The sequence below is a fragment of the Talpa occidentalis genome, unplaced genomic scaffold, assembly GCF_014898055.3.
Source record: "Talpa occidentalis isolate TD23 unplaced genomic scaffold, MPIMG_talOcc4v2.1 talOcc4.6, whole genome shotgun sequence".
Lineage (NCBI taxonomy): Eukaryota > Metazoa > Chordata > Mammalia > Eulipotyphla > Talpidae > Talpa > Talpa occidentalis.
In genome coordinates this window covers 79,608,722-79,632,057 of record NW_023604972.1, presented here as the reverse complement: position 1 = coordinate 79,632,057, position 23,336 = coordinate 79,608,722, and the positions used below count along the sequence as shown (strand labels likewise).

Here is a 23,336-nt window from a genome sequence, read left to right as displayed (position 1 = left end):
CCTTTGCTAACATTGGGATTCATTTGTGCCTTTCTAGTTCTTGGAGGTTTAAATTCAGGCGATTTTGTTGATATTTTTCTTATCTTGGGTGGACATTAATCAGTATGAACTTCCTTCTTAGAACTGCTTTGGATGCACCCATTCTGGTTTGTTGGATTTCCATTTCCATCTGTCTCAAGATACCCTTTATTTTTCTTTTGGTTTCTCTGACCCATTATTTGCTTAGTAAAATGTTATTTAATTTCTACATATTTTGTCAATTTTCCAGTTTTCTTGTTGCTTCCAGTTGGAAAAGATGGTTGTTATGATTTCAGTCTTAAATTTATTGAGACTTGTTTTGTGGCCTAATATAATCCGAAATCATGTTTTATACCTGTCAAGAATAAAAAAATAATAAAATTATTTTCGGATAGAATATTTATAGAACATCTATTTTGTTACTTTTGGATAGAATATTTGTATATATCTGTTAAGTTCATCTGATCATTGGAATTTTAATAGTGAATTGCCTTGATTCTTTAGGTAAGACAACCATTTTAACAATGTTAATTCTTCTACTCCATGAGAATGGAATATCTTTCTGCTATGTCTATTTCTTTTAGAAATGTCTTATAGTTTTCAGTATACAATTGTTGTTTTCTTTATCACCATTGTTTAGTTCTTCCTAGGCATTTTATTCTTAAGCAATTGTAAATAGGATTGTTTGCTTAATTTCTTATTAATTTGTTGCTTGCATATAGAATCACAACAGATTTCTTTTTGTTTTTTTAGATTTTTTTTCACAACAGATTTTTGTAAACTATCACTTTGCTCATTTATTGCTTCTAATTTTTAATGGAATATTTAGAATTTTTATTTAAATTACCATGTCATCTGCAAATAGTAATAGTTTTATTTCTTCCTTTCTATCCTAGATATCTTTTATTTCCTTTTATGGCCAAATTGCCCTGATGAGGACTTCCAGTGCTGTGTTGAATAATAGTGGTGAGAGTGGAGGAAAAACTCAGTTTTTTACTATTGAGTATGAGGCTTGCCGTGGGGTTGTCATTGTGGGTTTGTTCTATGTGACTTTCATCATACTGAGGAACTTCTATGCCCAGTTTGTTAAGGGTTTTTATCATACATTACCAGTGCTTTTTCTGTATCTGTTGAAATGATCATATGAGTTTTATGCTTTCTTTTGTTGATGTGGTATATTGAATTAATTGATTTGCTAATGTTGAACCATCATTGAATCCATGCAATAAATCTCACCTACTCATCGTGTTTAACCCTTTTAATGTATTGTTGAATTCAGTTGGCTAATATTTGGTTGAGGAGTTTTGCATCTATGTGCATTGGACATATTGGACTATAGTTTCCTTTTTTTGTGTAATTTCCATTGTCTGATTTTGGGATCATAAATAAGTAATTTTGGACTCATAAAAAATTCCCATCTCTTTTTTTTTTAAAGATTTATCTATGTATGCATATAAGAACTGGGGTGTAGGTCAGAGGTACAGGGGGTGAAAGGATTCATCAGAGACACAATGGAGAGCAGAAAAGGCAGATTTACTGAAATAACTGCTGAGGGGAGCAGCAGGCAAGACAGGAGAGGTCTGCTGCACCATGTGGAACAATCCCTGGCCAGGGATCAAACTTATGCTGCAGTGGCTGCTGATAGCTTGATAGTGCTGAGACTTAACCCTTTGTGACTCCAGGGCAGCCCCCATCTCTTTAATTTTTTAAATGATTTTGAGAAAGATAGGTATTAGGTTATTGAGCATTTGGTAGAATTCACTAGTGAAGTTATCAGCTTCAGTGGGGGGGGTGGGGCAGGGAGGAGCAGTCAGACTTCTGATGACTGTTTCAATTTCCTAATTCATGATCAGTCTGTTCATATTTTTCTTTATTCTGTGATGCAGTGGAAATTTGTATGATTGAAAACTTGAGTGTTTCTTTTAGACTGTTCAAAATATTATCTTTAACCACACTTTAGCTCTAGGTCAAGCTCAGTGTTGTGCCAAGGTTTGTAGAAACAGTGAAAGGTGACAAGAAATGGAAACAGGTATTCTAGGGCCAAAAATAATGTAAAATGAAGAGAGATGGAAAAATTCATCAGACTAACACTGAGAAATTCAGGAATATAGTCTCTTAGATATTTATTGTAATCTTCAAAAAATAAAACAAGATAAATCCAAAGAAGTAAAACCACGCTCTACACAGAATTCACATACAAACTTAATACCTAGTAGAGCACATACAATTTTTACACAATTTCAGTAAGGAGAGTTAAAACTTCACAATGTGAATACGCTTTATAGCTTTAAACCCAGACAAGAGCTCCTGTGGAAACAGAGTCACAATATTTGCTGTGCAGCTGTAGTTTTCAACTAAATGTCACGATCACTATAGGAAAGCATTAAGCTGTTAATATTTTCTCAAGAGCTCCACAGTGCAGTCACTGAGAAGAGTCAAAAGTATCTGGTTACAAAGGAAAGTTTTCATCTGTGCTTTCCCCGGACACCCCTTTGGGAATGTGGAACTACAGAAAACTCTCTGGGCACACATATCTACCTGGGTGACATAGGTCTAGATAGTGTCTTGTGGATTGGTGTGAATGCAAAATGTCTAAATCAATTGCTCTAAAGTGGCTTGAAAGCAATTTGTTTTGTGGCAGTCTGGGGCTTCTCAGCACAGAAGAATATGATGCAGTGATTGTTCTTCCTCATGGGGACAAAAATAATTTAGAGAGCCAATTTGGTCCCCTGGAGACATACAAAGATATAGAGCTGCCAGTTCCAACACCCCTGTATTCATGAAGAGTGTACTGTGACCCTTTCCACTTATTTGTCTGGCACTATCACCTTAAGATCTCATTCTTTCTGGAGACATGTCTTCAATGAGATATTCTTGACTCTTCCCAGTTTTTATAGGCCCTCCCAATGTCCGTGCTCCTGTGTCCTGACATAATTTATCATTTAGACTATATTCTGGCATTTTTTCCAATAAGTAAACTTATTTGGGGTAGGAGACACCTCTCACCCATGTTCGATCCCCACAGCACTGAACAAGTTGTATTTTGTAACTGTGTAATGACTGACTAAACATTTACACACTCTTTAATCACCATTCTAATGTTGACTACCTGCTTACATTTCTTATTTTTAATTTGGCACAAAGTCGTCGCTAATTTCCGTTTCATCCCTCTTTACTCGCTGTCTTCAAGTAACTCAAACAGTGGGCTTGAGAGCTGAGGATAAGTTTCAGGCTATCACATTTAAAATAGGGTCACACATCACTGGTGGTCACCCAAAGTCATTTAATATGATTGGCACATCCTCACATGTCAATTTCAGGCATCTGCCGTAGAGAGAGGCGAAGGCTCTGTATGATGTCCTGATGGCCACAGTCATCTAAAAAGCAATTGCTCATCACTTTCAGTGAAAAATTCCTAACTTTTCTTTCTCCGGGTATCATGATTGACTCCATTTACTTTAAAGGTAAAACACAATGTATTAAAATTAATGCTGTACCTTCAAGATTGAATGGCAAATAGGAGTTTGAGGTTATCCTACGTTAGACCTCATATACATCGACATACATAGTTTTGGGTAATCCAGCAAGCAGGCCTAACTTCTTGACTTTATTACATTTCATTAAAGTTCTGGGATACAAATTGTGGGATGAACCAAGGGGGTTTAAGGATAAACCTATGAGTTTATGATGACATATACCAAAGTGAATTAAGGATTACTATTGTCTCCCCTGTTATCACCAGTGTGGACAATTGAGAATTGCTACAACCTAAAATGACACCAATATTTTGGGATACTCAGGGATGACAGTGTTACATTTGAAAACAAAACAAGTGAAATTTTTCAGTGGACAGAATGTGTGCTCAACATTTCTGAGAAAAGTTAAAGTAACTTCCTTATATGCATATTTTCTTAGATATCTAAATTAGCCTATTATATATAAGACGCTTAAAAAAATTATGAAATTAAATAAGGGAAGATCTAGATAAAATAAACAGCCATTTTGTTTTGAAAATAAAATCCACCATTCTAAAGGTAAAACTGACATATTTGCAGATACTAAACATTTGGTCTTGTATGAAAAAAAATAATTTGAAGTAGGCACAGAGGAGTTTCACATGACACCAATAGGGTATTAACTGTATAAACTGCACCACTAGACAAATACAGCTACAGGAAATAATTTGAATAAATTACACAGCCATCAAAGCATTATCACACATTCATTATGATTCACACTTTCACACTAGTTTATATACACTGAATAAGTCATTAAATATTGCACTTATTGGCCCATGATCCCTCAATTCTGAGGTGTTGAAAAATAGAAAACAAATCTATTTTTATAACATATTTCATGCAACATTTAAGACATTTCAGTTCCACAAACACCATTATATAGTTGTACATTTGGACAGTCCAACGGTATCACATCACGTCTGACATTAACAATATTAACAGGAAATACAGGAAGTTTTCATTCAGTACACATCCTAGAGATGATGAAATAATGCATGGAAAACCTTATTGATGCAGCAAACAGTCCCCAGACTTTACTTCTATATGGGATATGGAGCCACTAGACAGATGTTGCTCACGTGCATGTCCCTGGAACGGCAGGTGTCTGTGCGGCTCATGTACCAACTGTGTGTTTAAGGACAGTCTTTGTGAACCTAAGCAATCCCTAGTTCTCAACACCATGAATGTGGGAACATTTTCTTTAGAAATAAAGCCACAACCAACTCTCAGTTGTCCACGATGAAGGAAGTATGAACACAGGTAAATGAAATACACAGGTAACCTCCAACTTCATTTTAGCAAGTAGTGACTGGTTGAAACTCCACCAATAATAGCGGTGATGGGAGATAAATGGCAAAACTTGAATCTTATTTCCTATTCTTGACACTGTCATTTTGTGAGGATAGTGCTTTTAGAAATGTAAATGATAAAAAAAAATCAGGAAATAGAAAAGAACTGCAAATACAGAGTTCAATTTATCTACTAGCTAGATGATTTTATCTTACTATTCAAGCGCTGACAGAGGTTTTAAGATAATTACTTTTGTCTAGAGTGTCTGCAAAATATATTTTATCTACCTTCTCATTTTAATGGGAATTAACTGTACGCAGAGACACACTCATCAAATCCATATGAAAAGCATATTCCATAGACCTTGTCAAACAAAATGTGAGTTGCAGCTGGAATAGAGCAAAAGCTCCCTTCTCTCTCACACTGAGAAAGCACCATATGTGGAAGTTTTCCTTGTTTAAAAAAGTGTGTGTGTGTGTTTTGGGGGTGCAATAATAAGTGGCCCCAACAAACAATCTTCAAAAGGGAAATATTTCACTGCAGTGTCAAGCATTTCTCTAAAGTTTTTTAAGAGAACAAAATTATTTATTTATGAAATATCAGTAACAATAGGTAGATAAATTTTAGATAACTTCCCCAGACTTGTTTTTGCCACCTCAAGGGATCCTATAGTTCTAGAACCTGCAGCCTTTTAGGTCACTGGAGGAGTAAATATGCTGTTTTTCTGATCCAATTTGTCTAACCAATTTGTCTCAATTTATACAGAATAGGAAACAGGTTTATGTCTGTAACTGGCTTTGGTAAAAAATTCACCTAAAATATAAAGAACTCAAAAGCTGATGCTAATGCTAAAGTATTACTCATCAGAATGACATCACCATCTGGGGAGACAAGCAGGGTGGTGCCCACAGCCAGGCAAGCTAAGCGTAGTGGGGAGGCTGCGTGTACCCAAGGCCACAGTGGCTGAGCTGGTGACAGGCACCCTGCTTAGCACACCACGTGAGCCTGCACACAAAGGAACAAGAGTTGCAGTGACCAGTCACACAAACTGTAACTTGAGAGGATTCTTCTGACAGACAGGCCACCACCCAAGTAGGCCACACCAAAAATACATGATGGAGCATTTTGATAGAACTATGAAAATTAGTAAACACTCTTTGGTCTAGAGAGTTTTCAACATGACTAAAATAAGACTTCTGGGTTTCCACATGCAGCTGCCCCCTCAGCCTTGGGATAGCGTGGTAGAGTCTGGACACGTGTCGTATATGCCCACCAATACCACACAATCGACCCGAGGAAGGTAGAGTCCATCCTTCCATGCATTTAATGTATGTTGGATGGATAAAACATGTTATGATGAACTACTGATCAGAAGGCCAGACTCCAAAAAATACAATAGCTTCATGGAAGTCTGTTAATCTGAAAGTCTACCCTCAGCACAGAAGTAGTAAAAATTGAAAATTTGAATTAGCTCCTAAAAAAATAACCAGTGTGTTTAACAAAGGGACTATCATTAATTTGGATAAAAGTAGGTGAAACATATATATGTATTTATCTATACATACACCTATATACGTGTGTGTGTGTATATATATATATATATATATATAGTGTATAGAAATACCTTGTATATGGGTTGTAACTTTGTAGAATTTCACATTTATCAGAGCAATGATACAGCTTTCTGTTACAACTGAAGGCCTCATCATAGTTCCATTTCCAAATAAAAATCTTAGCACTTATTCACTAGGCAGTAAAGGGATACTGACTTCAGGTGAGCCTAAAGGGGACCTCTAAGAGTCAGTTCAGAACCTAGTGGTGCTTAGTCTTCCGTTTATCCAGAAAGTAGAAACTGCTCAATGGGGGTAGCAGCAATGAACTGATTTATGAGCCTATAGATGTGATGCTAACTTTTAAAATGCCATTTAGGGATTACAAAATTTCACACATTTTGTACATACATTCATATACCCCCAAACTGAAATGTTGATCCACTCCAAAGCATGATATTTAGATGAGATAATTTCTAGGGTCTCCCTGGTGGCGCAGGCGGTTGAGCGCAGCACTGTGAAGCTGTCCGCAGCCTCTGCAGCGCCGGTTCGATCCCAGCCAGCCAGGGAGATAACCATATGGCACGGCAGACCTCTCATGCCTCGCCCGCTGCTCCCCTCAGCAGTGTATTTCAGTCTGCCTGTTCTGTTCCCCGCTCTGTCTCTGGTGAATCATCTCACCCTCCTGGGCATCTGGCCTGTACCCCGGTTCTTGTATAAATAAAATCTTTAGAAAAAAAAAATAATTTCTAGTCTAACCTTTCAATTGCATTAGAAAGCTCTTGGCTGCATCTGCTCAAAACAAGGTTTGCTTTCAAAAGGAATTGGAGGAGTGGGAGGAGTGAGGGAAGAACTTCCCACTTGAAACACTAGTTGAATTGCATCAAGAATAAAAGACGGGTGTCTAAAGGTAATAACTGAACACAAGCGCACAATTTTAGGGTGTCTTGCTCTTTTAAATTCAAATGTAGCTAGCCCATTGATAAAAAATGACCCGTGGTTATTTAGGCTGTTGGCAGCGGCAGGGAGGGAGAAGATGCAGAGGATGAGGGTGAGTGGGTAAAAGAACTGCAGTGCTGTTTCATAAGGAAGGCGGCTGCCAACAGGGCCTTGCATGGTTAGCCTTGGACTGGCTCCTCTGACAAATTTTATCAGGATCTTTTGAGGTTGAGAATAGAGAATATTCTCCCCTCATACATGATTTACATTAGAAACATCAGTGTTTATTCACTTGAGCTCTGTGATAATCCTCTCTAGAAACTTCTCTCTCACTCAGCGAAATTTACACTGCAGTGGGAGCTTCAGAAGCGAGAATCAGGCAGTTAGGCTCTATTTCTGCTGAGGTTTGGAAAATAGAAACCAAGAAGAATTGGCTGTGGCACGAGTGATGAATCCTGGGGCTGTACCACCACCTCCCCTGACTGCACAAAATAGTTCAGCTTTGGCACATTTGACATGTGCATGTGGACACCTGGCTTGGGGTTTCTGGCCTTAGGGCTAATTAAATTCACTGGCATCAGCTTTCAGTGGTGGCTTAGAAGAGAGCAAGAAAATCAGGTCTCTCTCTTATACTTTTCTACTCTCATTTTGTTTTCCACTTTTTTTTTTTTAAACACCCTCGTTTATTTTTTCACAGTATAGATTTCTCCCCTCTGCTTTCCACTTCACAAGAACACATATCAAGATTCTTCTGTAGGGGGGAAATCTGCAACACAGCTAGACCTGAAGTGAGTGTGTATGTGTGGGACAGGGGCTGGGAGAGGGGACAGAAATGTTTTCCCGACTTCCATTCTTCAGATTAGATCTAAAAAAGTGAGTTTAACAGTATTGCCACTGAACCTGGCTGAGTCTACTCCAGGTTATAAAAATATCACAAAGTCATACAGAAAGGATTCTGTTGCAAAAAAATAATCTGCTTTGATTTCTCACTCCTCTCCAACTTCTGATTTCTTTCTTTCCAGTTTCTGTGATTTTGAAGCTGCGTTCCCCATTAAAGTCTAAGAAAACATGAGTAGAGCCTCGTCTTTACTAAGCGAAGGCTTACCTTGTGGGGTACTGAAGTAGAAATGTATTACCAATTTGTTCATTTTAAGCTAAGTAGCTGAGAAATAACATGGATATGCTTAAAACATCCCAAGTGCACTCCTATCATTTTCATCATCCAACTCACTGATATGGGACCGAGTTTCCTGACTTTGTAAGCATTTATCGACAGATTTATGGATGGTTCCCTGTCAATACCCCTGCACCCAGAACTTTCACTGGAAGTGTCTCTACTTATGAGGCACTTTTTTAACTAAGCATCTACCTTGAACATGACTGTCCAAAAAAGGGGGAAACCCACTCATCAGAGTGGTCATTACACATCCCCCCGTGCTGCGCCCACTTCCTTCTTAACACCTGGATTGGAAAGAACGCTCGCTGGAGCCAGGAGTCCTCAGCCTCAGAACAGCTGGTGGCGTTTGTTTGCTTATTATTCACATATGATCCTCAAAGAATCCAGGAGAAAGAATCTGGGTGTTCAATTGGTTTCCTTCCCCCTCTCAGATTGCTTTTGGCATCCTAAAGTATTTCTAGAACTCTCAGCAATAAAGAGTGTTTTCTGAGGGAAGCATATTTAAAGGCTTATAGAATGCAGGTGTGATTTAGAATTATGAACACCTGGAATTGCAAAAGATTAGAGAAGTTTTTTCCCTCAACATGGGGGCCACTGAGAGATGGTTTAAATAACTACTTAGGTAAAAGCATGGAAGCTGAGGTGTGAATAGAAGACAACAGTTAGCTAAGTAGAGGGACTCTAACAAGCTTGGAGTTAACCAAGTGTTGGTGGTGGTCTATGATACTGAGGGCTGGCAGTTGAGGAAGTGTTGGGGGTGGCTAAGTGTAGGCCTTGGAACTCCACTGCCACTCACCTTGTGAAAATGCTTGTTGCATAACACAGCAGACACCTTTCATCTGTCGGTGCCTTCAAATATTTAGAAACCTGGGTAGATTCAGTGAGAAGGGCAGTCTTGGGTTCGGGTATTCCTTGAACATCTGATCTAAGATTATTGTTTTAATCCAGTTCCAGTCAGGTAAATATTAATCTCTTAGGAAATCTGCAAGGGCCTTAAATACAATATCTTAATTCCTTTCCTCAGTGGTCTCCTCAATTATTAATAACATTGAAAAAAACTCATTTCCGGAAGAGCAAACTGACCAGGCCCATGATAGTATCCCTGATAATATTTCCACTTGATTTTCAATTAACAGTAAAGCAAATAAGTTGTCCTGAGATCTCCCCTCACTCACACACAAGCAATTCCTTGGTGGTCATCTCTATGAGTAAGGAATATATTTTCAACTCATGGTACACAAGTCAATTGCGGTGAAATTATAGTCTGAGGTCCTGGCAGTAACTTAATCTGAAAAGAAACCTGAAACAAAAAGAGCCTAAAAGACAAATAACAAATCACATGCAAATACCAGATGTTTAGAGATGGATAGATAGTCCTTACAAATTTAGATCACACATTTGCCACATATTAATATAGGAAATCTCCCAAGAATTGAACGCATGTATGAACCACTGACATCATAGATTTCCTTCGATTTTCAGGCAGGATTCGCGAAGGCTAACTGACCATTTATAAATGCTGTTTCCTGGCGTCCGAGCCTCCCGGAGCTGCCTGTGTCTGCCGGGACATTAGCAGCCGCAGTTGGGCTGCGGTGGAGGAGGGGTTTCCTTGAGTCTCGTGTTCTGCTTCGCCGCGGTGATGGCCGGATCCGTCTCCAAACTCTCTGACATTTTGTCGCAGATGATATCCACAAGACGTTCAAATGTCTGCTTGACGTTAATGTTGTCCTTGGCACTTGTTTCAAAAAATTCAAACCCTAGAAGAAACAGAGATCCAGCTTGGTCGTGTCACACTTTGGCTGAAATTAATTTGGGACTTGATTATGAGTTTGGATGCGATGGGGTGATGGTGGCACAGCAGCGGATGGGCTGGGTTTGTTTAGGTGAGAGATGAGAAAGGGACAGAAGGGGCCCATTGAACAAACCCTGCCCCAGGTTGCCTCCGCTGTCTGAGAGTAGAATGTTCCTAGTTGGTCCTGGGAAGTAGGTAGTAGGCTATATTTTGCATCTGGGAATGTTACCATTAATTTATAGAAAAAACTTTTGAGTGTGCCCAGACTCAAGAATAATCCATCAAAATCATACCAGGTAGGAATGTTCATACTTTTGGAGAGAGGGAGAAACCTGTATCTTGCTATACCATTAACCATGAACAAAAGACTTATACAGAGGAAATGTGATACTTTTAATTTTTCTCTATTAATTCGCTTATCCCACCAGCAGGGCTGAATAGAAAAATTTCCATTGCAAAAGTTAGTAACAGTAACATTAAAACCCTCAACAAGGAGTCTGTCTACCCCTTTCTTCTCTCATTCCCACCACCAACCCCTTGGGCAATCATTCCTAGGACTACCCTGATTTGGTATTTCACCCACTTCAGACTCTAACAATTTTTTTTTTATTTAATTTGAGACTTAGAAGACTTCATGTCTCCTGCAAAAGGGACTACCAAACTTGAGCAGAATCCACCTCCATGACTGTCCAGCTATAGCTCAAGGTATGGTCTGAAGTTGCGCTTTTGGTCAATTTCTGACATCTAACTAGACACAAGGTGGCACTAAAGAATCATTAGCTCTACCTTAAGTACGCTCTGGCCTCCTTAGGAAATGGGAGCTGTGTTAAGCCTAATAGCCCTCCGGGATTGTGCACACCTCCGCATCTACTGGTGCTGATTTCTCCACACCTAGCAGCAGCAGTATTTTCTCCAGCATCTGGGAAAGGACGTGATAAATTTCAAATGTGCTGCCAGAATTGCAAGTGTTTTCTAAATGCGGTGACAGCTGCCCACTTCTGATGTGTGATTGTACCTGGGCAGACGCCTTAGTCTGCTGCTTTGCACGCACAACCTTATCGCTCTATTGTTTGCACATTCCAGTGGCTGAGCTTGCTGCCAGTTGCCATGACAACCTCCCCAGTAGGCCAGGCTAGGATTGCTCTGGTCCATTCAGAGAATGTTGATTTAGGATGTATTGGGCTGAACACAAAAATGCTTTTCTAAGCCATTCTGAATTTTACACCCTATAAATCGTTGTGGTTACATCTGCCCCTATCTCAGAGGAGCCACATAGATCCAGAATGATTAAATCATGTGATTTCATCCCAGCTCCTGGGACCAAAGGAGGAAGAATGATTTAATATTTTACATCCATGTCAAATTTCCTAATAGCACAGAAATTCTTTTCCTAAGTAAAATATTGAAAGGTAGCAATTCTCATGAGATAAAATTTCAAGGAGCTTGAATTTTGCTGAGTATTTTATTGCTAAAGTACAAGTGAATAATATCAGAATTTGAATGGAAGGAACAGCAGTAGAGTTGGACTCTATGAACTAGCAGGAGATATTTCAAATGGACTTTGGCCTGCAGGTCTCTTTTGTCTCTCTATAGCACTTGTGTAGCTCCTACTTCTGCATTTCTTGATCTACAGATCTGGCCATCTAGTGTTAGCAAAATTCTCTTTCTTAATGTTTACAAAGTATATAGGGCTAAATAATTCAACTTCCAACATTTTTTCCCTCACATTTTGAACTTAGGAAGTATGGATCTAAGCACTATTCTTATTGCTAAAATGGCAGAATACTTTGCATCCTTCTGGGGATTTTTCTAGGTAAGGTGCTTTCTGTCACAAAATACCAACTTTACTTAAGTCAAGACCCTGGCTGACACCTGGAAGAAAATAATCCCCAAACACAACAGAGAGATTCGCTTGTCTCCTAATATTTCTCTTACTGAGTAACATAACTGAGTAAAAAACATAATTTTTTTTAAAATTAATTATTTATACAAGCACTGGGTACAGTCAGAAGCATGGGAGGGTGAGAGAATTCACCAAATCCAGAGCAGGAACAGAATAGGAAGACCGATGAAATACACTGCTGAGGGGAGCAGCGGGGGGCATGGCAGGAGAGGTCTGCGTGCCATGTGGGACCCTCGCAGGTGGCCGGGGATCGAACCGGCTCTGCAGAGGCTTCAGGCAGCTTCGCAGCCCAGTGCTCAACTGCTGCGCCACCAAGGGAGGCCCCCCCCTTTTTTTTTTAAGAGAGAACGTCAGATGGTAGATATGTTGCATATCCTACTTGAGCTTGCTTTTATCTTTATGCATACAAGAACTGGGATATAGGTCAGAGTTGCAGGGAGTGAGAGGATTCACTAGAGAAAGTGGGGAGCACAACAGGTGGACCCACTAAAATACACTAAGGGGAGCAGTGGGCAAGACAGGAGAGATCCGCTGTGCCATGTGGGTTAGCTCCCTGACTGGGGATTGAACCCAGACCATAGTGGCTGGGGATTGTTTGATATTGCTGAGATTTAACCCCTGAGCCACCCTGAATTTGATGAAGCTTAAAAGATTTGGGTACCATGAAAAGATGGTGTGATTCCTTTTACCTGGGTTTTGACAGACCAGTGAAGCTGCAAGAGCCAGAAAGTGCTCAGCATCCCAACCTTAATCTGAGACCCCAGAAAGATATAACTGTTAAAGTAACAGCGTCCCAGGAAAGTAATATTATAACAGACCCAGATATGGAACATAGTTACCCAGTGTGACTGGAGAAGGCGATGCCATGATCTGGAAAGAGGGATGGCTTATCAATCAGAAGATGTGAGATCGAGGCCTACTAACATTGCATACTAACTACCTGTGAGACCATGGGTTAGTCTCCTTTTCTCAGTTTATTTATGACTCTTTCCTTACACACCTTACAGGGTTATCATGAGGTTCAGATGAGAAAATGCCTGTAAAAGTGCCAAGAAAATGAAAAATGCCACAATAGGTATGGTGCGCTAACATTTGAGTGGTTCCTATATAACATGTATTATTAACAACTTTATACCTTTTAACTCATTTTATCTATGAGTTTGGTGCCAGTATTTCTTCAAGTTACTGATGACAAATGGTCTCTTACTTGCTCAGCCAGTAATGGCAGAGTTGTTATTTGAACTATTAACTGAAACATCTTTCCTGCTCCTACAGATGCAATTCAGAGGGGTAAGCTAACCTTTGGTTCCCATTGGATTGTAATTATATATATGAAATCCATATATGTTATATAGTGTGTATATCACTAATGTTATAGTGTGTATATCTGATGGCATATAGCCGATATATCATGGTATAGATTAGCTTATTTTGGATGTTAGATATATGATAAATGCTATAGATTATATAGACTTACATAGCTTATTATCAGCTATTACTTATATGTATATACATTCTGTATCTGCTATGTGATATATAGCTATGTAATGTTACAATCTGACATGGTAAGTATGTGCTTATAGCCTATGTACACATTACATTCCACAGCTAATATGTGATATACTAATTCTTAATTTATGTGATAAATGCTATATTACATGTCACAGCCTGCATATAGCATGCCAACTATGTGATATGTCACTTATTGCACATGCGACATCACCTATGGGATAAATGCCATATTGTCTGGCAAACATGTAATATACTGTTATCACATGGGGAAGTCACATTAAATGTGATGTTGCTCAGTGCAAAAATGCATGAGATAAATATTTCATGAGAATTGTGTGATATGCAGCTTATTGCATGTGTGCTGTCACATCACAAATGCTGTACTGTGCTGCAAATTGTAATGTTTATTGCATATGTCATAAGTCACTTATCACGTATCTGATAACTGCCACAGGGCATGGGAAATGTGTGATATGCACATTGCACATGCCCTAAATCACATATCACATGTGATGTCACTGCACAGCAAAACAGCAATATTATTTATTGCATATGCTGTAAGTTGCTTATTGCATATAAGGGCACCAATGTATGAGAGCATGTGATTTGCATATCACATATGTGATAAGCACCCCCCCCACCCATTACAAAATAGCAACATGTCATTTATTGCATAAACTGTGAGTCAACACATATGCAATAAAGCAGATATTGCATGGCCCTCACACACCATGGCACCTATGCCACAGGCAACATGTAACTTATCACACATACAATAAATGCCTTATTGCATATGTAATAAAAAAGAGACATGACAGCATGCAATATGGTGTCTTACATATGCAATATCTAATATATTGCACATGAAATAAGTGCCTTAGCACATGAGTGCTATGCAATATGCATGGTATTACATATGCAATAAGTTTCATATCACAGATGCAATAAATGACATCATTATTGTTGCCATGTGCTAAGTCATTAATCATATGTGCGATAAATTACATATTGTATGTGAGGTAAATGCCTTATCACATGTCAAAAAAAAAAAGCAATGTCACTTATTACATGTGTGCTGTGTGATTTATTGCATAGGTAATAAGTGCCACATTGCTGACTTTCCATATGCTAAGACAGTTATTGCATGTGTGATAAATTACATATTGCATGTGTAATAAGAACATATTTTTTTTTGCCATGTGTAAAGCGCTTAGTACTCATGTAATATGTGACTTATTGCACGTGTGATAAATGTCTTAGCACATGAAAAGTAGTGCTATGTTGCTTATTACCTATGTGATGTAAGACTTATTGTATATGCAATAAGTGACATATTACCATTTTTTGCCATGCACTAAGGCATTTATCTCATGTGTGATAAGTTGCATATTGCATGGGTGATAAATGCCTTTATGCATGGCAAAAATAGCAATATGTTGCTTATTATATATGTGCTATGAGTCTTATTGCATATGTAATAAGTGACATATTGCTATTTTGGCATTTCTTGCCCAAGCAATATGTAATTTATCACACGTGATAAATGCCTTAGCACATGGCAAAAAGCAATATGCCACTTATTACATATGCAACATGAGACATCACATATGCAATACTGTGCAGGTTGCATGGCACGCATCTGCTAAGGTGCTTATTACACGTGTGATATGTCACATATTGTATATGCAATAACTTGCATTTTACATGTTCAATGAAGGCTTTATCATGCAGGGGTTTATTGCATGTATCATAAGCCATGTATTACATGTGACAAATGATGTTATCACATGAGGACATGTGTGAGCTGTATGTAATTGCACATGGTAGGTCACATATGTAATAAGTTGCATGGCATGAGAGCTGCATGATATACTTATCACATATGCAATAATTCATATATCACATGCAATAAACTATCACAGTGAATGCGATGTTTCTTGTACATAAGTTGACTATGAGATACATATTGCACCCTATAATGGGCTATTCAGCATATCTTGTCATGTGTGCACTTAGTAACATCACTAATGTATGAGATATGTGCTCATTGCATGCAGTCACATTGCATGAGATAAATGCCTTATCACAGATTTGTGATATCTATCACACGTCATGTGTATCACATATCCAATGTCATTGCATGAGGGATGTGTGATATGCAGCAAATTGAATGCAAGCTAAATCTATTGCATACCAGATAAATGTCATATCACGACATCTGTGCAATGTTACTTAGCACACGTCATGCACCATAAATTGCAAATAAGTCCTATCACAGGGCAAACATGCACTGACCTTTATCCCATATGGAAAAAGTCACATATCGCATGAATGAGTCCCTCCAGGGCTCATACCCCATATCCAAACTCTCCACTTGTAATATGCATGTCAATTGGACTGAACACAACCCTCAATGGTTTTGGTCTTGCAAGTTTTCTCTTGAAATGTGACCCCCCCATTTTATACTTCAAGACAGCTACTGCTGTCTCACATCATATATAGTGTTGTAAACCAGTGTCACCTCAAAAACCTCAAAACTACAATCTCATTTTGAGCCACCTTTAAAATTTCAGATTTTAAAGCATGTCAGATTTTCACTTTTACTTTTTAAACATCACCTTTTTACTTTTCTGAAACATCACCTGTGTATTTAATTTGCTTACAAACTGTGTTTTGAGTCTCGCACTTGGTAGCTTTCCTCATTTAATTATTTACAGTACCTGCCTGTTGCCTGTACACATTTGAGTTTGACATTCTTTAGAAATAGCTGAATCCTTGCTCAACTACAAGGACTGGGAGTCCCATGCTGGAAAGTGTGGTATTGTAACACACACTGAAGAGGTATGTGAACCCATGAATCATACATAGTGTTGTAAACCAGTGTCACCTTAAAAGAAATAAAAACCTCAAAACTACAAGGTCTTGCCTAATCACTCCTGCTACCAAATATTTTTCTGTTATATATTTGGTGTTTTGTACTAGATACAACATTCATATAATATAAAATGCACCATTTGAACCATTTTATAAAGTTCAGTGGTTTTTAGTACATTCACAGTATTATCCAGCCATCTAAGTTCAGAACATCATCACACTCAAAAGAAGCCATATCCATTTAGCAGTCATTTCTGATTCCCTTCCTCCAACTAGTTGTCATTTGCTCCCCAATTAGATTTTACATCACATGTGGGTTGCTCTGCACACCACACAATATTTAATATGGTGCCCAGAATGTGCATCCAACAGATCTTGGTTAACTGAAGGATTTATTGGTTAGGAGAAGTGGTGAAATGGGATGAAGAGAAAAAGCAGTTTTTCCTTTGTTTATGGTTACGAAGTGACTACACTTGTAAGCAGTTTTGCCAGTAAATTATTTCCAGGTGTAGTTCACCTAGCACAGAATTCCATGTAATGTCACTTTGGTTTGTGCCCTGTGGAAATTTATGATATGAAACAAATTAAAGCAGCTCTATTCAACTGTGATGAAAGACATTTCTGAAAAATGTAAAGAAATACAGGTTAGTTACACTTCAACACCCAAACTAACAACTATTGACAAATACTGCTGTCAAGAAGGTTCTTTCAGATTCATTTTAGTAAAAGGAAAAGGAGCATTTATGATTGGCAGGGTAATTGCTTATATGCAAATAGGTATAGTTTTAAAAGTGTTTGTTCTATTAAATCTGTTAAATGTTCCCATTGTTCCTTAACATTTTAATAGTTTTTCAGTGATAAGGGAAACAATTTTCAAACAGTCTATTCATAAAGTGTCAACAAAAATATTGACATTATTTTTGGTAAAGGATTTCAATTTATAATAGCATTTATATGTACTATCAATGAGCAGGGATTTTGCTGTGAGGGATGCACATGAAATAGAGCAATCAGTATAGTAACTTTTTAAATAGCAGGTTCTACAGTAATGAAATTTCATTGTGATATCCAAGGATGTGGCATCATACACATAACTTTGAGCATATGCTATGTGCAGATACTGTGCTGGGCATTTTGCATTTACTTAATAGCCCTGGACAGCCCCATGAAGCACCTTACACTGTCCACCTTACAGTCAAGAAAAGCAGTTGAACCACACAGTTGGTAACTTAAGAGCTGAAACCTCATGCTAAAACCCACACTATTAACATCTGCACATTCCAAATGTTCATTTTATATCCTGGTAGCACCCACTCAAACACCATATGATAACTGTCAGTTTCATAATAACATTCTTGGGGGTAGAAATTCTTATCAATCTTGAGCAGTGTTTACCAATTTTTAAAGTCAAGGAATTCTTCTCAAAGTCTAAATCTAGCTCCTTTCTGTGGTAACATAGCCTAGCTGTCCTGTCAGAGCAGACATAAAAAGTATGTGAAGCTTCTTGCAAATTATTTTCCTTCATAATGCGATAGGTCTGAAAGTTGTAGTTAAGCTATCACTTCCAGATAAATCTTGTATCTGGAAAAGGGACCATCACTTTAGCAGCAGCTAGTTTGTTCATTGAGCCAACAAAGAGGAGGATGGGATGATGAACACTAACATCTTTATATCTTTCTAAGAATGGTCATTTCTTAGTCAAATAAAGCCAGTCCACATGAATATCAGTTAGGTAAAGTGAAAGGCAAAGACATATAACTCCAACCAAGAAAAGTATCAAGAGACAAAAGTGGATTTTTAGATAAAGGGATCATTATAATAGGAAGACAAAACATTTATTAATATATATGCCTCTATCATAGGAGTTCCAAATATATAAAGTGAATATTAACAGACTTAAAGGGAGACACTGACAGCAACACAATTTTAACATACCGCATTTTAACATACCACAATTTTTAACATACCACTTATGGCCATGGACACAACAAGCAGATAGAAAATCAACAAGGAAAAAATGGCCTTAAATGACAAATTAGATGAGATGGACTGAATAATTACAAATCATTCCACCAAAAACCAAAAGAATACACAATCATTTCAAGTATTCATAGAACAACATTCTCAAGTATATAGTCTCAAATTTATGAAAATTAAATCCTCTCAAGCATTTTTGGGGATCACAATGGTTTGAAACTAGAAGTCAATCAAAAAATCTGAAGTTCACAACTAATGAAAGTAGAGTAAGACAAAGCAATGTACAGATTCAACACAATCCCTATAAAAATCCTAACAACTGAAGTAGAACAAAATATTATGAAATTTATTTGGAACTCAAAAGAGTAGTAAAAGTGATCTTTAAAACAAAAGAAGAAAATGAAGCTATTAATGCCACCTCAACTTGAAACTATACAACAAAGTGATAGTAATTAAAACAACATGGTATTTGAATAAAAACAGATACACAGATCAATGGTACAGAAATTATAGATCAGAAATAAAGCCACACATATATGACAACTTTACAACAAAGGAGCCAAGAGCATACAATGGAGCAAGGGAAGTCTCTAAGAAATAATGTTGGGAAAACTGGATAGTCACATGTAAAAGGATGAAACTACACCACTGCCTCACACCAATGAATAATGCACAAAAATAATAAAGACTTGAATATAATGCCTGAAACCATAAAATGTATGGAAGGAAACATAAGCAATATACTCCATGACATGGCCTTAGGTATATCTTGGGGACTGAACTCTAACAGGAAGAGTAAAAAAAGCAATATAAAAAATGGAGTTACATCAAATTAAAATGCCTCTGCACAGTTAAAGAAACTTGCTTGAAAACAAAAAGACAGCCTACTGAAAGGGAAAACATATTTGCATATCATACCCTTGACAAAGGGTTGATTTTCAAACTATATGAACAACTCATACAACTCAACAAGACAACTTGACTAAAAAATAGGCAGAGGATATGAATATTTTCCCAAAGAAGATACACAGATGACTAATATTAACATGTTACATGAGAAGATGTTTACAACTCTTGTTAGGGAAATTCATATTAAAACAATGAAATATCACCTCACACTTGGGAATTATCATCCAAAAGACAAGAAGCAACAAGTGTTGGAAAGTATGTGAAAAGAAAGGAACCGCTGCATATTATTGTTGGAAATGCAAACCAGTGCAACCATCACAGAAAGTGGAGATACCTAAGAAAAATTAAAAACAGAAATCCTGAACTATTCAGTTATGTCACTTCAGGGTATTTGTCCCCCCAAATATAAGGACACTCATTTAAAGAAATATATGTCCCCCCACGTTTATTACAGCATTCCTTATAATAACCAAGAGCTGGGAATCAACAATGATTGAATAAAGATGTATTAGGGACACAATGGACTACTCCTCCTATGTGGGAAAAAAGCTATTAAAAAAGATGAAATCCTGCCATTTGCAACAATACAGATGGACTTACAGGATATTATACTTAGTAATGCAAATCATATGGAGAATTATAAACACTGTATGAGTCCACTCATATATGGTACAGAGAAACCAAACAAATGCATAAACTAAAAAACAAAGCAAAAAATTTTGGAAAATAGAACCAAATTAATGGTTACCAGAAGGGAAGGGGGAAAAGGGAAGGGGGAGAGTAAACTGTGTTAAAGGGGTTAATTGTATGGGTAAAAGATAGAACTGGCCTTTTAATAGTTAATGTAGTATACACTGATGACGTATAGTGATACGCACCTGAGACTTGTATGTTAAATGCAATGCTACTTCGATATATTTTTAATGTTTAAAAAGGCAAAAGACAAAATGAGGATATTGTATATATATGACTTAGTGGGAAACTTTATCTGTTGGCTTTCATGGATGAATACAGATTAAACCATGTTTTAGTCTGTATGGTGCTGGGAAGAGGAACCTAGGGGCACCAAATGGGATATATCCTTGGAATTCAGGTTCCAGACAAGAAGAAGCTACCTGCTGAGAAAAAAGTTGCTAAATGCAGAAAGCACATGAAATTAGTCATCTGCAGAAACAATTCACTCCAAGACAGGATTAACAGATTACTTTCTGATGAGAATACAATATTTCCCAAAATCCATAAAGGGACCAGAGTGTTCCCCAAATTTCTAATATGGAAAGCAGGATTTCTCTTACCAGTGAGTGAATTTACAATTCCCAAAGTTAGTGTGTTAAGAGAGAATAAAGTGTCATCATGGAGCAAAAAAAATAAAAGGAGAGTCTTGGGTTTACTGTCCCGTGTTGTGAAGGGGAGAGGACTGGGTGCTGGTACCGAGCAGTGTAGACAGCAGGCTTGTATGCCACCCCAGCTGTCCTGGGGTAAGGGAGCATATTTTTGTGCATGTTCCCTGGGATTCCCTTGATACCACAGACCTGGCACATACTAAGCACACACTGGAAAAAAGAATAAATGGTTATCATTGAATTCCCTTTTCTTTGATTTAGAGCCACTGAGAAACCTTATGAAATCAAATGCCTTTCACAAGGGTTTTTTTTCCTACTAATAAAAGAATGCACTGATTATCTGACAGGAACATTATCAATGATGTGACATTTACATTTTCTCAGTGCAAATAATGAAAGGCAATTTTAATTAGAAATCAGTCCCTTGTGAGTTTGGTTAGTGTGATTTGTTAATTCTATGATAATTTAGCCCTGAAAGGAAATAACATTGGCAAGTGTGCAAAACTGATAAACAGACCTGGACCTCTGCCAACTGCAGCCACCAAGAATGTGTTTCACAATTTTGAGCGAGCAAACAGTCCTTGATTTGAGCTCTTTCAACTCTCATCACTTAGCAGATTAAGCTGTTTCCAAATGCTTTGACTTGTCTTTCTTGTATCTGTCTTTAATTGTACTGTTAAATTAAGACTGATATTAGCCTTTTATGGTTGTTTTTAAAAATCAAATTAAAAAAGCAGCACTTTACAAAGATCTTGTTCTATGAACTGGGTTCATTTTTAAACAGCTCACAAAAATTGGCGAGCTCATGTGAATGGGAAAAGGCACAAACTGGAAGAACATTCTAAGAAGGAACACAGGTGGGGGTTGGAGTCAAATCCAGGAAAGAAGAATGGACACTTTTTTAAGATGGGACAAGAGATGTGTAAGTTGAGAATTGGTTAGAGCTTTGATCCACAAACGGTAGGACCCTGGGAGTTTGGAGGCTCTTCAGTGGGGTCATATGGGCATATTGGCAGCTAGACTTTTGGTAATGGAGATATGCCAGAGATGAAAAGTATTGGTAGAGCTCTAGATGAGAGAGGAAGAGGATAGCAGAGACCATTTAGGTTAATGCAGATGGCTCAAGAAAACAATGGGTAAAAGATTTGCCAGGGTCTTGAAATACATGCACAGGGGAATGAGAGAATGTTAAGTGTGGAAGTTTGAAAGAGGGGAGGATGCAGAACCCTTAGGTCAGAGAGGAAGTTGAGTGTAGGACACACAAGTTTTCATGGGTTGGATGGCCATAAAATTTCTTATCCAAAGTAAGTCCCTTTTGAGATTGAAAGGGGGTGCTAGTACAAGACACGTAATAGTAAAGCTCCCAAGAATCCAAGATAAGGAAAAAATAATGAAACTGATAAGAGGGAAGAAACAGATAACATTCAAAGGAAAACCAATCAGACTGACATCACACTTCTCTGAAGAAACACTACGGACAAGGAGAGAGTGGAGGGACATAGTCAACAGACTCTAAGACAACAAATGCCAACCAAGAATACTCTATCCTGCAAAGCTTTCCTTCCTCTATGAAGAAAGAATAAGGACCTTCCCAGACAAACAGAAAATCTGGGATTTCACTACGACTAAACCCCCACTCCAAAAAATACTGCAAGGAGCCCTAAAGCCAGAACCAACAGAAGGATGAATAACAACGAAAGAAGGCCAAAAAAAAAAAGTTATTAAAAGAATAAATGAATAAAACCAGAGGAAAGACAAACACAATGGTAAATACAGGTGCTAACATATCAATATTAACTCTAAATGTAAATGGATTAAACTCTTCAATAAAAAGACACAGAGTTGCAGGCTGGATTATGAAACAAAACCCAACCTTTTGCCGTCTCCAGGAAACACATTTAACTACAAAAGATAAAAACATACTCAAAGTTAAGGATGGAAAACAATCCTACAAGCAAATGGACCAAAAAGAAAGCAGGAACAGCTATACTTATATCAGATAAAACAGATTTCAAACTCAAAAAGGTAAAAAGAGACCCCAACGTTCACTACACTATGATCAAGGGGACAATACTTCAAGAAAAAATAACACTCATTAACATATATTCACCAAATGAAGGAGCACCAAAATATATCAGACAACTATTATCATCTTTGAAAATAGACATCAAACACATAGGTAGTAGGAGACTTCAACACACCATTATCAACAATGGATAGATCAACAAGACAAAATATAAGTAAAGACACGAAAGCTCTAAATAAGGATCTAGAGTGCCTGGGCTTAACAGACATCTATAGAACGCTAAACCCCCCAAAATCTAAGTACACATTTTTCTCAAGTGCACACGGATCATTCTCCAGGATCAATCACATACTGGGATACAAGACAAACATCAACAGATACACCAAGATTGAAATCATACCAACCTCCTTCTCTGACCATGAAGGCATCAAGCTAGAAATAAACCATGAAAAGGCAGCAAGGAATTCTCCTACCTCATGGAGATTGAAACCCACACTACTGGAAGACC

The 23,336-nt window shown here is 37.7% G+C and overlaps 1 protein-coding gene across 6 annotated transcripts in view; it reads right to left on the bottom strand.

The window, feature by feature from the left end:
- Positions 1-342: 342 nt before the first annotated feature.
- The window catches only part of RAB3C (RAB3C, member RAS oncogene family), a 300,766-nt gene continuing 277,772 nt past the window's right edge, over positions 343-23,336 (bottom strand). For 5 of the 6 annotated variants that reach the window (XM_054688404.1, XM_054688407.1, XM_054688408.1 and 2 more), the window contains one exon: positions 9,833-10,249. In XM_054688404.1, coding sequence (XP_054544379.1) covers positions 10,062-10,249 — 188 coding nt within the window. In that variant the 3' untranslated portion in view covers positions 9,833-10,061. Of the gene's footprint in view, positions 374-9,832; positions 10,250-23,336 lie in introns of those variants that run through there. The other variant, XR_008549378.1, reaches the window with a different exon arrangement.